This window comes from Trachypithecus francoisi, unplaced genomic scaffold, assembly GCF_009764315.1.
Source record: "Trachypithecus francoisi isolate TF-2019V2 unplaced genomic scaffold, Tfra_2.0 Lachesis_group3, whole genome shotgun sequence".
Lineage (NCBI taxonomy): Eukaryota > Metazoa > Chordata > Mammalia > Primates > Cercopithecidae > Trachypithecus > Trachypithecus francoisi.
In genome coordinates, this window is record NW_022681468.1 from 156,874,332 (window position 1) to 156,890,577 (window position 16,246).

General features: G+C 41.4%; 1 protein-coding gene across 1 annotated transcript in view; it reads right to left on the minus strand.

Moving 5' to 3' along the window:
- RYR3 (ryanodine receptor 3) overlaps positions 1–16,246 on the minus strand; it is a 396,626-nt gene that overhangs the window by 358,536 nt on the left and 21,844 nt on the right. The window contains 1 exon segment of the mRNA XM_033190880.1: positions 6,731–6,838. Within this exon segment, the coding sequence (XP_033046771.1) occupies positions 6,731–6,838 (108 nt within the window).

Genomic DNA, 16,246 nt, shown 5'->3' on the forward strand with positions numbered 1-16,246 from the left:
GTTATTTTGCGAGTATAAACACATTATTCTCGCAGCAGGTGTGGATGGACAGCCATCGATTAAAAAAAGGAAAGACCGGCATCTGAAACAGAATGTTATTCTTCTCCCTCTCCAAAGAAAAAGCAGAGTCAAGCCAAGCAAGTTAAAAATTTAATGACATGATATCCTGCTCTCACCAATTAGGTGTAGGGAGGGGGAGTGTCCCCAAGGTTAGCAGCCTGAAAGGCATCGTCACTGGGGTGGGGAGGTCCTGAGTGAGGGCACCAAGGACGTTCTCGGACAGCTTGAGGCAGAGGCTTATTTAACCAATGAGTACAAAGGAAATTCAGGCTTTCGACACTGAGCGTGGTTATTCTGACCGTAGGGACCTGACACTTCTACGGGCAAGACCTCGGACTTAAATCACAATATAAGCATGAGTGACTTAGTACTTTTTCTCTAAAGGAAATCTTACGAACTCTCCTGAAGTGTCATCAATGCTGGTTAGATTTGACTCATTAAAGTATGTATTTTTAAAACTGTAATATTAAAACATGTAAATGGGGATGAGGTCTAGAGTTGTGGACACAGTTCCTCCATCAGTCATGTTTCCTCCTCACGTACAAACAAAATAAATTATATTACTAATTTTTTTCTAATTTTTTTCCTAATCTTCCCTTATAAAGGGAAGATAAAAACCTCAGAGTGAAATGCTGAATCTGCATGGCGGCGGCTCCCCTTTTCTTCTATGATATAAAATGTTGGTGGAGGCCGGGCGCGGTGGCTCACGCCTGTAATCCCAGCACTTTGGGAGGCCGAGGCGGGCGGATCACAAGGTCAGGAGATCGAGACCATGGTGAAACCCCGTCTCTACTAAAAATACAAAAAAAAAGTTAGCCAGGCGCCGTGGCGGACGCCTATAGTCCCAGCTACTCGGGAGGCTGAGGCAGGAGAATGGCGGGAACCCGGGAGGCGGAGCTTGCCGTGAGCCAAGATAGCGCCACCGCACTCCAGCCTGGTGGACAGAGCGAGACTCCGTCTCAAAAAAATAACACAACACAACACAACATAACGTAACGTAACGTAACATAACATGTTGGCGGGCACACAGGAACCCAGGAAGCAAGAAGTAAGGATCCTATTAGCCCTCTTCATTCCAGATGAGTGTGCACAACATGTCTAAATCTTGGCACAACAACAATTCAGACTTTAAACAAGGGGTTTCTAATAATTCCCTTCATCAGTGTTTGTTTTGATTTATTTATCACCTAGCAGTGTCAGGGCAGATGCATGGTTAGCTGATTCTTTTTTAATGATGTTGCCACCTGTCACTAAATGTTCTGTGACTTTATGAGATGAATGAATGTCCTGAACTTGGTTGCAAGGTAAATATCTCATATATCTCATGACACGCACTGTAAGGACCTTTACATGAATATAGCATAACGTATGTTTACGCTTCACTGGCCATTTCCAAGGTCACATGATACCAGGAGACAGCCCCTAGCAGTCACAGGCATGTCATCCTCAGGAAGCAGTAACATATGACAAATGTGCCACACCCTTTCACTAGCAAACATGCTGTGTGTGGTATTGTCTACTGTAAAGACAAGGATAAATCAAAGTAGCCAAAATCTCCTTTCAGAGTAATGGGACTATCAAATCACACAAGTAATACAGGGAAATGAAGAATTTCTCAGTGAGGACATCTGTTATAAAGGTTCTTGCAGAAATAATATCTTTCCAGGTCACATTTCCCAATCAAGGTTTTTTTTTCTTTTTTTTTTTTTTTTTTTTTTTTTTTTGAGATGGAGTCTTGCTCTGTTGCCCAGCCTGGAGTACGGTGGCACGATCTCAGCTCACTGCAAGCTCTGCCTCGCAGGTTTAGGCCATTCTCCTGCCTCAGCCTCCCAAGTAGCTGGGACTATAGGTACCCGCCGCCACACCTGGCTAATTTTTTTGTATTTTTAGTAGAGATGGGGTTTCACTGTGTTAGCCAGGATGGTCTCGATCTCCTGATCTCGTGATCCGCCCACCTTGGCCTCCCAAAGTGCTGGGATTACAGGCTTGAGCCACCGCGCCTGGCCCCATCAAGGTTAAAAGGCTGCTTGTGTATCAGCATACCAGATATTTTAGCATCCAAAGTCAGGCATAATCTTACGTGTTCTGGACATGGATAAAGTGTCACGTTCACGTGGCAACTATACAATTAGTTTAATATTGATATTTATATATATCATTTATATAATTCATTTTATATTTATATTTCATCTCTCTTTGTAGTTGTAAAGACCTGACATGGATGAAGTCAACTTTTAGAGAAAACCGGAGCCCTTATCGGAAGGAGTGCAGCTGGTAATTGTGTTAACCAAGGCCTTTCATTTCTAGAAGCATTATGCCAGTTCATGTCAGAACCCATTTGGAGTTAAGTTTAACATGCACCTAGTTGTGTAGCACAGGACTCTCCTTCCTTTGAGGCAGTTTGAATATTCCTGAAGGATCCGTATAACAGGAGGATGTGGACCAGGGATGAAGACAGGAAAAAATACTTTTCTTTTCAAACTCACAGGCAGTTGTAGGCAGTGATCTCATTTAATTCTCACTCAGTTCTATGAGATAGACTGCATCTTGAAGATGTGGAAATTAAGGTACAGAAAGGAGAAATAATCTGCCCCAGAGGACATCTGGTCCAATACAGGCTGGACTGAAAACACATCTGCCTGACACTGAAGACTGAGCATTTTTTTCATCACAAATGCTGTTTGCTCTCACTTTAAAGTCATTTCTATAGGATGACGGGGATTGAGGGCTTAGAGGGAGATGGGGACATTTCTTTTGGTTCCGTGTCCGGCCGAAGGTTGGTAGACACTATAGGTCTAAATCAATTGAAAATGTGAAAATAATATTTGATTGCAAGAATTTTACTTCCAACTGTAGCCATAAAATTGGCCACAGTGTCAAGCATCTACCCCTTGGTAATTTTCCCCAGAATAAAACTACATAGGATTAGATCAGAGGTAAAGTGATCCAAGGAGGAGGTGAGACAGGGCAGACTCTGAGAGGCACAAAATGTTCTCTGCTCCAGGTCCTCCTCATCACTGATTCTCCTTCTCAATATAAAGCTGGCTCCCATGTACTACTGGCTGCCGCTAAGGATATTTAAACAATAAAGAAACCTCTTTGCTGTTAAATTAGGGCACTTTTGTTTTCTTTGTTAGCAAGAGAAATTGCTGCAGAATTGTAAATCCTTGCAAAAAGACTTCTGTACACTCAACACGTGAGTGAAAAAACAGCTGAAGTCATTTTTAACAATGTCCAGTTGCTACACAGCAGTGAACAGACACAGTACACCAGGACCAATTTTTGACTAGAAGGAAAAATTATACTCTTCAAAGCTTCCCATTTGGTGGCAGTCATAATCATTAGTGAAAGCAATATCAGTTTAAGAGCAGAAAATGGCTATTTCCAAACAGAATGGAATGGCATACAAAGAAGGCTTCATCCCACTCAAACATCCCCAGGCTCTCCAGAGAATCATTCTGCTCTGTCATGTTAACGCACTTCCTTATTTTTCCTTTTTCTTCCCTGCTGAATATTATCTTCTAAAATCAAATAAAGTACCAATAGTAAATGTACATAGTAATTACTTCAGAAAAGCAAAAATAATCAGACTCAAGAGATGATATAAAACTCATCTTTTTCATATGTAAGACTGAGAGCCCAGATGGAATTGTGAGAAAGTTCCAAGAGGGTTCTAGTACCTGAAGCTGCTGTTCAGGTAACTATTCTGTGGAGTCATCAATGCATAGTAAAATAATATGACTTGAAAACTGTACCTTCCCATTTGTGTTCCATCTCTCTCCTCACGTCCCTTTTCTCTGAGATCTCCAGTGAATACTACTCCTTATAATAATAGTGATAAATGTGTCGAGATGGGAAATAACTATTAGGTCTCTCTTGTCTTGGGCAAAAATAGAACAAAAGGCAATATGGAAAATTTCAGAGTCTGATTCAACACGATGATGATGATGATGATTCTATAGATATTAATAAAAATGTCATGGATCATTTATTTTGAACGTGAGTTTTTAAAGAAGAGTAGATTATTCAAATAAGATTGAATGTATTAGTTTCTAAATGTTGTAACTTATAAATGGCTCCTGAAATATACAATTATATTAAACAAACTTCTGCCATAACATGCCTGGTAATTAAGGTAGGTCTTATTCGTATATTCTAAAATGAAGAGCTCAGTTTTATTAAAGTGAGTCCTACCATTCTATTTGGAACATGAATGATTACTTATTCCTCTTAAGACAAACCAAGTTAAGACTATAAGTTCTTTGCAACAAAGAAGAACCAGAACTTTTGAATTTACTTTCTCATCTATAGGACTCTGAACCACTCAAGCTAAATGATAAAGAAAAAGAAGTCCTTTGAAATATACTTTTAAAACAAAACAGGATAACAGAATAGCCAAGAAATAATTCCCCAATTAACATAGTATCTCTTTGTCTTCTTAATTTCTAACCTAGGACCATAGAGTAGGCTGGGTGTAGCAGATCTTTTTTGACACTGAAAAAGTGGTGATATTTAAAATCAACTAGGTCTCCCTCATCAAAGCTTTCTGTATATGATGCATCCTGGAAAAAGAGTGATCGATTAAAAAAAAGTCTCCCTAAACTGGAAGTGTTTGAGGGTATGTGGGAGATATTAGATGCTGAGGTCAGTGCAAGGAACGGGGAACCTAGACTGAGGCAAACATCAAATGAACAAAAATATCACCTGTGTTAATGATCTAAGGCACAAAGCAAACTATTCTCAGTTGTCTTCCTACAGCATACTGTTATAAATCAAAAGAGTGAAAAAACACAAATATTTGGTATTAAAGGTCTTAGAGATCTAACTCACAGAACACTGTGGCCCCGAGAGATTAGATGTACCCTTGGGTACATCTAACTAAGGGCTGGAGGATGACCGAAACGTAAACATCGATTCTCTTGATTCTACAGTCAATTGTCTCTTCTACTACAAATGAGACATGTCCGTATTATGCATGACTTCAAGTAAGAACAAACTATGCTACTAGGTAACTGTGAACAGTTTCTACCCACAGACAGTGTACTCTCCATTAGAGAAGAAAAAAAGACTTGCAATGATAGTACAGAGTGATAAGAGCTATGATAGAAAAAGGACCTCATGTTGTCCCAGCAACAGACTTGTGGGGTCTGCAGAGGCTTCTCAACTGATCTAATAACTAAACTGGTTCCTTGAAAGATACACAGGGATGGCCGGGCGCGGTGGCTCAAGCCTGTAATCCCAGCACTTTGGGAGGCCGAGACGGGTGGATCACGAGGTCAGGAGATCGAGACCATCCTGGCGAACATGGTGAAACCTCGTCTCTACTAAAAAATACAAAAAATCAGCCGGGCGAGGTGGCGGGCGCCTGTAGTCCCAGCTACTCGGGAGGCTGAGGCGGGAGAATGGCGTAAACCCGGGAGGCGGAGCTTGCAGTGAGCTGAGATCTGGCCACTGCACTCCAGCCTGGGCGACAGAGCGAGACTCCGTCTCAAAAAAAAAAAAAAAAAAAAAAAAAAAAAAAAGAAAGATACACAGGGATTACATAAGGGAAGTGAGAGAGGAGGAGGAAAGCTGTTCCACGTGGAGGGAATGGCTGATATGCAGGATCAGAGGCAAAAGAGAACCGGCATATTTGAGGCAGACAGAGGAATTCAATGTCACTGGGACACTGAGTACTTGGTGGGATGTAGATGGGGCAGGAAAGGTGAACAGGGCTCACCAACTCCTAAAGGGCTCTATGCCATGTTTAGGAATTTGGAATTTATCTCAAAATAATGGGAAGACAAAGGATTTTAAAACAGGCAACTGTAATAATTGTATTTGCACTTTGGAAGAACTGCTGAGTGGAAAAATGGGAGGAGGGGGTAAATATAGAAGCAATCAAAGCAATTAATAGGCTGCTACAGTAACTGAAAGGTAGAGGATAGTCATCTAATGGAGTATGGGGGAGTGAGGGTGGTGGAGAGAAATGGTTGAATTTGAGATATTCAGGCAGTAGAATTAGAGTATTTGATGATAAATATGTAAAAACGAATGTGAGTCATTAGGAAAGGAAGAGTCAAAAATTATTTTGAAATATCTGGCCAAAGTCTTGCCCAAAAGCCTTCTGACATGGGCAATATGGAGCTTGTCTCTTAGTTACAAGGATCATTTTACTGACAATGGAAACTCAAGACAATTCTGTACTTGCTCATCATCAGCGAAACCATCAAGTTCTGGACACCTGTCAAAGATTCAGAATTCTGCAGGAAATCATGTTCGAACTGTTGTAACTTGGTTGTGCTCCATTGGAGCAGTCCTAACTCCCCAGCGAGATTTCTCCAAGGACAAAGAAACTAGCTCACAGGCACCCTCAATCTCAAGACTCTCTCAACCTCTCCACATTCGCTGGTGAATTCCGGGGTAAGAGAGGGGAGTAGGCTCAGCATCCTATGCCTTGCTTGGGCAGCATTAGTGGTGGTCTATTTTCTGGTGGAAGCTGATTAACTCAAAGGAAGCAGAAATCGGGTTGCTGAATAACAACTAAACTCTGGGAGAAAGATTTACTATCTCCATATGAATCATCTCAACAGTCTTAAATTTTTCAGTTCAAAGTTGGATGAAATGTAGAATGTATTTTGGGGATACGGTGCATCCCAATCCCAACCTAGGACACAATTCAGGTACTCACCCCTTCGCCGCCATTTTCACCTGTGTTGGCAAGCATTTCCTGCAGGGCTCTGACAGATAGGGACTGTTCCAGCACAAAATTGCAGACGCAGAGATCTGGAGGAATGTACTGTGGAAATAAAATCAGAATGAGGATACCTACTCATATCAGTCACGCAACAACATCCCAAGGGCAAAGAGCCTATGAATCAAAATGACAGTTGGATGGGTGAATAGGAATGCAAAAAGGTGGCTTTCTCCTATTCAAGATGGGTTTTAAGCTGGTTTCTAAAGAATAATAAAAGCCCCATATATCAAGGGAATAGTTTCCAACGTGTCAGGATCGACTTGAGGGAAGGCTGGAGGTACATATGGAAGAACACAGACATAGCCTTGCCAAAGAAGGGAGAGGAAGGGAAGGCTGATCTATCTACAGCCACATCTGGGTGAGACCAGAGAAAGAAAGCCACTGGGATCTCATCCACAATAATCTGGGAAAGAGCAGTGGACAGACCATAATGTGGCTCTAGACAGTAGGGACCCTAATAGAGAATCCATTGATTTGTTAAGAAAACCTGGATATAGTATAAAAAGAGGCCATAGAGGGGGTTAAGAGCTATATAAATACAGCATAATCAAAAAAATGTCCAGAACTTTAAGAAACGATGATCCCTATAATTCCAATTTATTAGAATCAGTTAACAGTGACCAGTTAACATCATGACATTTATGCCTATTCTGGAACATTTCTTAACAGTTAAAGATAGCTGTCTTTGCATACTAACAGTAGCTAATATTTATTGAATACTTTATGCCAGGTACTGTTCTAAGGGCTTTGCATATGTTAACTCATTCATCTTCACAACCACCTTATAAGATAGGGACTATTAATATTCCAGCTTCTCACCAAGGAAACGAAGGCACAATGAGTTTAGGTCGCCTGCCCAAGTGTTACATTTGGCTGAGTCAGATACAAATCCAGACAGTCTGTCTCCGAAGTCCATGCACTTAACCCTACACTGTTCCTGCCACTAATAAAAATATTAAAGTTTTTCTTCACTGTGAGAACATTTTAGATCAGCAAATATTCAAGTATTTCATTTATGCAGTGCTTGATATTGGAAAAGATACAAAGAAATACAAAGCAAAATCACGGTCTTTCTGGAGTTTACAGTCCCATTTCGATGACACACCATTTTCCTTAAGAATACAGCTTGTGATCACCTGTGTACCAGTCCTGTGTTTCCTACATGATATTGGCAGAACATCAGTACCGTGAGAACAGGAATGAGGAATGAGGGCCAGAAGCCACCGACAGCCATGCCTAACACTTCAAAACAGGTAAAGCTGTTTCCATGGAGCTCCACTTTAAAAGCTAAACCAAGTCTGCTACTAAGGCTCCGACAGCCTCTCTAACTTCAGCATCTAGTTTTAAAATAAAAATAATGGAATTGACTATCTTTAAAAGTTCCCTTTAATTTCCGAGTGTTTGTTTATTCTTCCTCCTCTCCCAACTGCAATATTCTCGAAAATAAGATAATCAGCCTGCTGGACCTACCTACAATTTTCCTTTATTAAAGCTGTGAGCCAGGAATGGATAATCCTATTCCAAAGGCTGCTGGCTCTGGGTAACGTACATTTTCAAGTAGTTTTCAACTAAGGATTTGAGTGAGTACTTCTTTTTTTTTTTTTTCCTGAGACTGAGTCTGGCTCTGTCACCCAGGCTGGAGTGCAGTGGCGGGATCTCGGCTCACTGCAGGCTCCACCTCCCGGGTTCACTCCATTTTCCTGCCTCAGCCTCCCGAGTAGCTGGAACTACAGACGCCCGCCACCAACGCCCGGCTAATTTTTTGTATTTTTTAGTAGAGACGGGGTTTCATCACGTTAGCCAGGATGATCTCGATTTCCTGACCTCGTGATCCACCCGCCTCAGCCTCCCAAAGTGCTGGGATTATAGGCGTGAGCCACCGCGCCCGGCCTTGAGTGAGTACTTTTCTACTTAAATACTTTTCTACTCAAAGTCTCTATGCTGAGAAATCCTAAAAACCTAGTCTTGGAATTCTGGCAATACAGGAATTTGCCCAATCCTTTTTATTAAAACAATTAACTAAGAAGAGATTGTAACAGAGGAGGCCTACCGCCTTTATTTTATGTTGTTCACTTTGTTTTCAAAGTCTGTTCCCAAAGCGGGTAATTAACTCATTTGTATGGGACTTGAGCAAGCAGGCGGCTGATGCAGGGCAGAGCTCCATGTTCAGGAAATGTTTATACAGTACACACAGCATTATTACAAGTAGCATACAATTATATGATAAAGCATTTCCTTAAGACCTTATACCATAAACATACATTGTCCAACTTCGCCTTCCAAAATGTGATGCTATCTCAGGAGATTTTAGAGAGATTTTTCTATCACTCTGCCTACCTGAATTTCATGTTCCCAGAATAGGAAGCATAAAAGCCACAGTTTGCTTGTTTCCTGCTCTTCCAATTCATTAGAATGAATGATTCGGAGATTTCCCATTGAAGAATGTCTGCAGTTACGGTTGGTTTTTGGCAAATTAGTTAAATGGTCACAACATTCACGCCCATTTTTACAATAAACCTATTCAGTCTATTCTCTTTAAGACAGAAACCTTCATAGCTCCAAATGCTAGAGATTCTGCCCTTACACGACATCATGTCATTCTAAATCAGCTTGGTTTCCTTCCTGTGTCTGGTTTGTTCAGACAGGAGACAGGAGCTCTCCTTGTCTCTGCCATCAACCATTTTGAAGGAGAAGCACTAATAGATAATAGGGACACTAGCCATGCTATAATTATAGCTGTCCTTTCAATCTGGGTATTGAAAGTCCCAGGTGGTCACAATTTCATTACTGGTTAGAATGGGTATGTTTACACAGGACAACAGTGTGCATGAAGAGGAAGCCTGTCAAATGGGAGCACTGTACCTGCCACTGGTTTACAAACTTTCTGGCAGCTTCGTTTCTGTACCTCTGGAGTGTGGTCCCTGCCTGGACTCTCTGTACGTGGGAATAAGAGCATGCCACTCCAAGAGCACACAGAACAACGTGTGGGCAGTGGTAAGAGAGGGAAGAGTAACTGGAATGTCTGGAGAAAAACAAAACAACTAAAAACTTGTGACATGAATGGAGCACAAAGCCATCTGACCTATGCCAGCTGCCATCCTTAATTAAACTCCAAACTGGCCTGAACTCCTACCCCCACCCTCCTGAAGAATGAGCAAAGGCCACTCGTCCATCAAAGCTAATTTGTTTGCAGCCGTGAGAGTCCCCTAGGAGACCAGCTCATTGTGTCTGTGCTGTGGAACCTGTGCCTTAGTCACTCTACCTGACAGGCATGGGGCAAGTGTTTGATGATTCTCAGCACGGAGAGAAGGGCTCTGTTGACATCTGTTCTGAAATAGCTCCTCATCACTCTCCCCAAGACCTGTCCTGAGCCTAGAGAAGCACTACATTTCCAAATGGCCTACAGGAAACCTTGAGATGCCAGGGCCCTGAATAAGCCAGGAACTAGGATTCACTTAGCCTCACTATGTGGAAAATAGTAGGAGGCAAGGTCTATATATCCTCCGTGCTCCATAAATCTACATAACGGCATATTTTTCTGGGGCTTATTGAATCCTGGCTGGTAGGAATCTGCTGCCTCTATTTTGTAGTCATTTAGCATTTCACTATCTGGCAATCCACAACAGGCCCTTTGCACTGTACTAGCAGACACTAGCCAAGCCCTCAGGGAAATGAGGTGCGGAGTTAATTACACAAAGGAAGACGGTCACCTCTCCATTGTACTGTTAACTGCAGTCTGTTTTGGCTTGTATAGATCTTGATGCATTGAGGTTTGTCTATTTCACTAGACTGTGGGTCCTCTGAAAGAATCTGTGCCTTATTCTACTGTTGGTAACCCAAATACATAGAATAGTAAGCACCCAACTCAAGTCTTCTTGAACAGACTCTGTGTCCTTCAATACTATCATCCAGGAGTGTGTTGCTGATTATGGCTGTGGCTGTAGACAGACTGCAATGACTCTTCAAGTCTCCTGCCTGTTATTCAACACGTCTTTCTTCTCCCAGTGTCACCAGCCCCTTTCACTTCTGTTAATCCGACTGGTTCCTACACAGTCATGTCTCAGTGATACACCTTGTAGGTGTGTCAATGGCTCTGAAGGCACTATAGGAGATACTGGTGAAGAGTCAACACTCTAGTGTAGGACTACCTGAAGTCAAGTCTCTGATGGACTATTCACTAGCTGAATGACCCTACGCAGGTAACTTAGTTTCTGTTATACATGCCTTTGTTTCCTTATCTGTGTAATGGAGATATAATAGTACCTACTTCTTGGAATAAACTAAGGTTTTATATTTAAAGAGCTTAAAATAGGATCTGATGTATACAGTAAATACTTAATAAATGTCAAGCATATCCAACAAAGACCAATGAAATCAAAACTCAGTAACTCACTTATATGTTCACTAATGTATTTTTGAAGTTCTTATTTGTGTAAGAATAACGCAAAATCCCTGTCTTACAGGATTGTGTGATTTAGTGGAATGTCAGGGAAGCAAATGAATAATTTTCAAACGATGAGACAAAAGGCCCAGAGGTAAGAAAACATGTGATGAAGCATACAGAGTTGAGGATGGCTGGAGTGGGGAGGAGAGAGGGAGACAGAGGGGAAGAAACAGTGAGAGGAGGGGAAGGAGGGGGAGGAGGGAGGGGAGAGATGGGGAGAAAAGGATGGCGGACAGGGAGGGGAATAGAGGGAAGAGAGATAAAGAAGGGTAGAAAGGGGGAGAGAGGAAGACAGAAAGGGAGAGGAAAGGGACGGAGAGAGAGGGAGGGGAGTAAGCATGGGGAGGTTAGAAGTGAGGCTGAGGAAGAAGTAGGTATGAGACTGGGTCTTGAGTACTCTTGCCAAGGAGGAGTTTGGGCTTCATTTTCAGAGAATAGGGTGCCATTACAGCAAGTTATGTAGGAAATGATATAATCAAATCTGCACCTTTGAAAGAACTGCAGGTCCAGTGTTAAGAAGGCTAACCCGATTTTTGACAAAGGCATTAAGAGCATACCATGGGAGGCCGGGCGCGGTGACTCAAGCCTGTAATCCCAGCACTTTGGGAGGCCAAGGCGGGCGGATCACAAGGTCAGGAGATCGAGACCATCCTGGCTAACACAGTGAAACCCCGCCTCTACTAAAAAATACAAAAAACTAGCTGGGCGAGGTGGTGGGCGCCTGTAGTCCCAGCTACTCGGGAGGCTGAGGCAGGAGAATGGCATGAACCTGGGAGGCGGAGCTTGCACTGAGCTGAGATCTGGCCAGTGCACTCCAGCTTGGGTGACAGAGCGAGACTCCGTCTCAAAAAAAAAAAAAAAAAAAGAGCATACCATGGGAAAGAACAGTCTCTTCAACAAATGGTGCTGAGAAAACTGAATGTGCATATGTTGAAGAATGAAACAATACCCCCCACACACCATATACAAAAATCAACTCAAAATGGATTAAAGACTTAAATGAAAGACTGGAAATTATAAAACTGTTGGAAGAAAACATCTAAAAAGGGTTCAGGACATTGACATTGATGTGGACTAAGATTTTATGAGTAAGAAAGATCTCAAAAGCACAGGCAACAAAACAAAAACAAATAGGATTATATCAAAAAACCTTTTGCACAGAAAAGGAAACAATCAACAGAGTAAAGAGACAGCCTGCAAGATGGGAGAAAATATTTGCAAACTATTCATCCGACAAAGAATTAATATCCAGAGTAGACAAGAAACTCAAACAACTCAACAGCCCCCTCCCCACCCCCCAGAAAAGAAACTCAACTACAAAATGAGCACATGGTCTGAATAAACGTTTCTCAAAAGAAGACATAGAAGTGGGCAACAGGTATTTGAAAAGTGCTCATATCACTAATTAGGAAAATGCAAATCAAAACCACAATGATAGTAGTCCAGTTGAGATGCCTACTATCAAGATGACAAAAAATAAATGCTGGTGAGGATGCACAGAAGAAAAAACTCTTATACACTGTTGGTAGGAATGTAAATTAGTACCGTTATTATGCAAAACAGTATGGAGGGCCCTTGAAACACAACTACCATGTGATCCAGCAATCCCACTACTGAACAGAAAATGAAATCAGTATATTGAAGAGATATCTGCACTCCCATGCTTATTGCATATGACATAGCCAAGACATGGAATCAATTTGTGTCCATCAACAAATAAATGGATAAAGAAAATGTGTTATATATGTACAATGGAGTATTATGCAGCCATAAAAAAGATTAAAATCCTGTCATTCGTGGCAACATGGGTGAGCCTGGAGGACATTATGTTAAGTGAAATAAGCTAGGCACAAAAAGAAAAATACTGCATATTCTCATGTACATGTGGAATTAAAAGAAGTTGATCTCATAGATGTAGAGAGTAGAATGGTGGTTACTAGAAGCTGGGAAGGGGTGGGGAGAGAGAGGTTGGTTAATGGATGTAAAATTGCAGCTAGCTAGGAAGAATAAAATTCTAGTGTTCTATAGCACTTAGGGTGACTATGGTTAACAATAATTTAATGTATATTTTAAAATAGCCACAAGAGCAGATTTTGAATGTTTCTAACACAAATAAATGATAAAGGTTTGAGGCAATAGATGAGCTAATTAGCCTGATTTGATCCTTACATATTGTATATATGAATCAAAACATCACACTGTACCCCATAAATATGTACAATTCTTATGGGCCAATTTAAAAAAGAGAGAGAAAGAGGGCCAGGCTGAAGCAGAGAGATAAATTAGGAGGTTTTGCAGTCAGCGGGGTAAGAGGTGACAATGGCCTAAATTAAAGTAGCAGCAGTAGGAATAGAGATAAGGGAATGGAGTTTTTAAATCTTGAGAAGTTAGGAGACACAAGGCCTGGTGACTAAGTGGATATGGGAGATGATAGAGCAAGAGTGGGAGATGAGCAGGTTTGTACTGGATGGGACAGAATGCAAAAAGGATAGGACTCAGCAAGAACAAGCCATGGCAAGTGTCAGAAAGAGCATGTAGACAATGTTTAAACTTGACAGATGGCCCACTGGGACCTCTCATTTGGGCCAACAGAAAGGTGACGGGAAAGTGGAGAAATTTCTGTGGTGACGTCTAGGCATCTCTGCAGATGTCAGCAGAGGTAGGCTCCTCTGGGAGAAGAGGAGGAATCTGGGGAATTAAAGCGTATTCTCCACAAAAGGAGAATTAGTGGAGGCTGGGCAACCAGAGTCAGCCCAATTAACCTCCCTGCCCTTTCCCGTATCAGCCATGTGGCTAGTCAGTACTTAGAGAAAGCAACAATGCACAGTCAGTGCTGTACCAGCTGCTCTGGGGACAAAGAAACAAAGTAAGGCATGGTTTCTGTCCTTCAAGGAATTTTTTTTTACCTATTTGAAGAGACAGATCTACAGTACATGAGACTTTATACAACAACACACACACACAAAAAGGAAATTCAATGCTAAATTGAGAGGTCTGGCATATAAAGTCGTGCAGGAACTTTCTCAGGGATGATGAGATTAGACAAGTACACCCAGGCAGGAGCTTGGCCTGAGAGGTGAAGAGGATTTATTCACATATGGGCAAGAAGGAGTTCCTGCACACAGTAAAATCTCAAATTTTCATGTAATGAATGATCCAAATGGGGGAGTTATTCTTTCCATTTCTTTGCACTGTATGTATGCATTCTTCCCTTCTGTTTAAAATTTCATTAATTGAAGCAGCATTTTAAAATTACAGGCTTTACAGAATCTCTGTCCTTGCCTCCCTTTATTTTTTCTCTCAATTCCTCAAAGAAAAAGAGCACATATATGAGGATATCATGAATAAGGAATGAGAGTGAGCAAAGGAAAGAAAAAGTAGTACACCACCGCACCAGGCCCTCAATTTCCCCCTTTATGCTCTATTCATGCTACCTGGGACTGCCTCGTTCGGGAATAAATATGGGTGCTGTTCATTGCCATGGCTCTAGATTTCAAATCGTGTGGACACAGAGTCTGCTTCTCCAGGGGCATTAGGTCTGCTGGTAGCAGGTAGAGATGAACTCGGTCCCCAGTGGCCTGGCTGCTATACGCATTGCATTTACTCCATGACACCACACCACCTCAAACAGGGCTGACTGCCATCTCCCTAGGATGGCTTAATATAGTCCTACTCAAAGACATGGATGAGACGACTTCTCAAGCTCTCCTAGGCAGAAAACCACTATCACCTCTAGAAAATGTCCCAGGTCAACCAGGCCTCATGGGGTACAGTGGAACTGGATGAGACCACGTTTTCATGGGACAGCATCAGGATAGGTGGAGCTGGTATGTGTAGTTTGTATTTCAGGACCTTGGAGCACTTTAAAGACATTATCTCATCAACCTACAGCAGACCTGAGCTCACTTACAGACTTCCAATCAATTATCAATAACACATAATTATTCGCATTGTATTTATCCTTGGAAGGTGAAGCCAGTCATTAATATCTATACCTCATCTTAACCAGATTTTATTTATGTATTTGTGTAGTTAAATGCTCTTTAAGCCTACCTTTGCGACCTCTGGAAAGTTGTTGATAGTTTATCATGGAGAAAGTTACATGGTCAATGTTTAAATCTGATGCTGTTGGCTAGTCTCTGGATTTCTACAAAAATAATAAATGGTTGTACAATCATATTACAGGTGAGTCAACTGAAATACAAAGGAACTGGGTAAAACTTATATGGGCAAGTAGAGAAAGAAGAATAGAATCCATATATACATTTTAAATGTGTCCACGAAACTTAGTACCAGGCATTGCACTAAGATGCTTTATAAATACTAAGTCATTTATCCCTTACACCAGTGCTTTTAGAGAAGTTTTAGCCATTCTGCAGGTGAGAAAGACTCAGAAAGGCTGAAACACTTCCCCACAATCACACCGCTGGGATGAACATTTAAACCCTAAATTTCAGACCCAGCTCTTTTTGACTCATACTGCATCAATATCTCTGGAGATAGGGTTCCCATTCCCATCCCTATCCCAAGGTTGTCGAATTATAATCCCACTAGGCTACCTACCTCCCAACTCTTGTGCCTTAAATGAAAGTTAAGGACTTTATACCAGGTTCCTGAGTGTATTCTCAGAAAACATTCTCTATTTTGGAATAACCTTTGAGAATGTAAAGACTATGGACTGCAGTTACTGGGACTATCAGGGCTCAAGAGCTCACAAAATCTATATTTTATCAACTTAGGCAGGTGGGATTATTTTCATTTTATACAGTTCTAAAAATCTGAGACTGATTCACCCTATAAGCTTTTTCTTCCAAAAGGCAATTTAACTCTGGGCATGATGGTGCAAGTTTCAACTATGGACCACATGTGTGATTTTAAATGTGTATATATTCATATTTTAAACATTTTGAGAAAAGAGAGCTTGCCTGTGTTAAGAGCTGTTATTATAAAATAAAGTTAAAATGTATAAAACTTTCTTAAATTATGGTAAAAGATGGAAAGTTTTT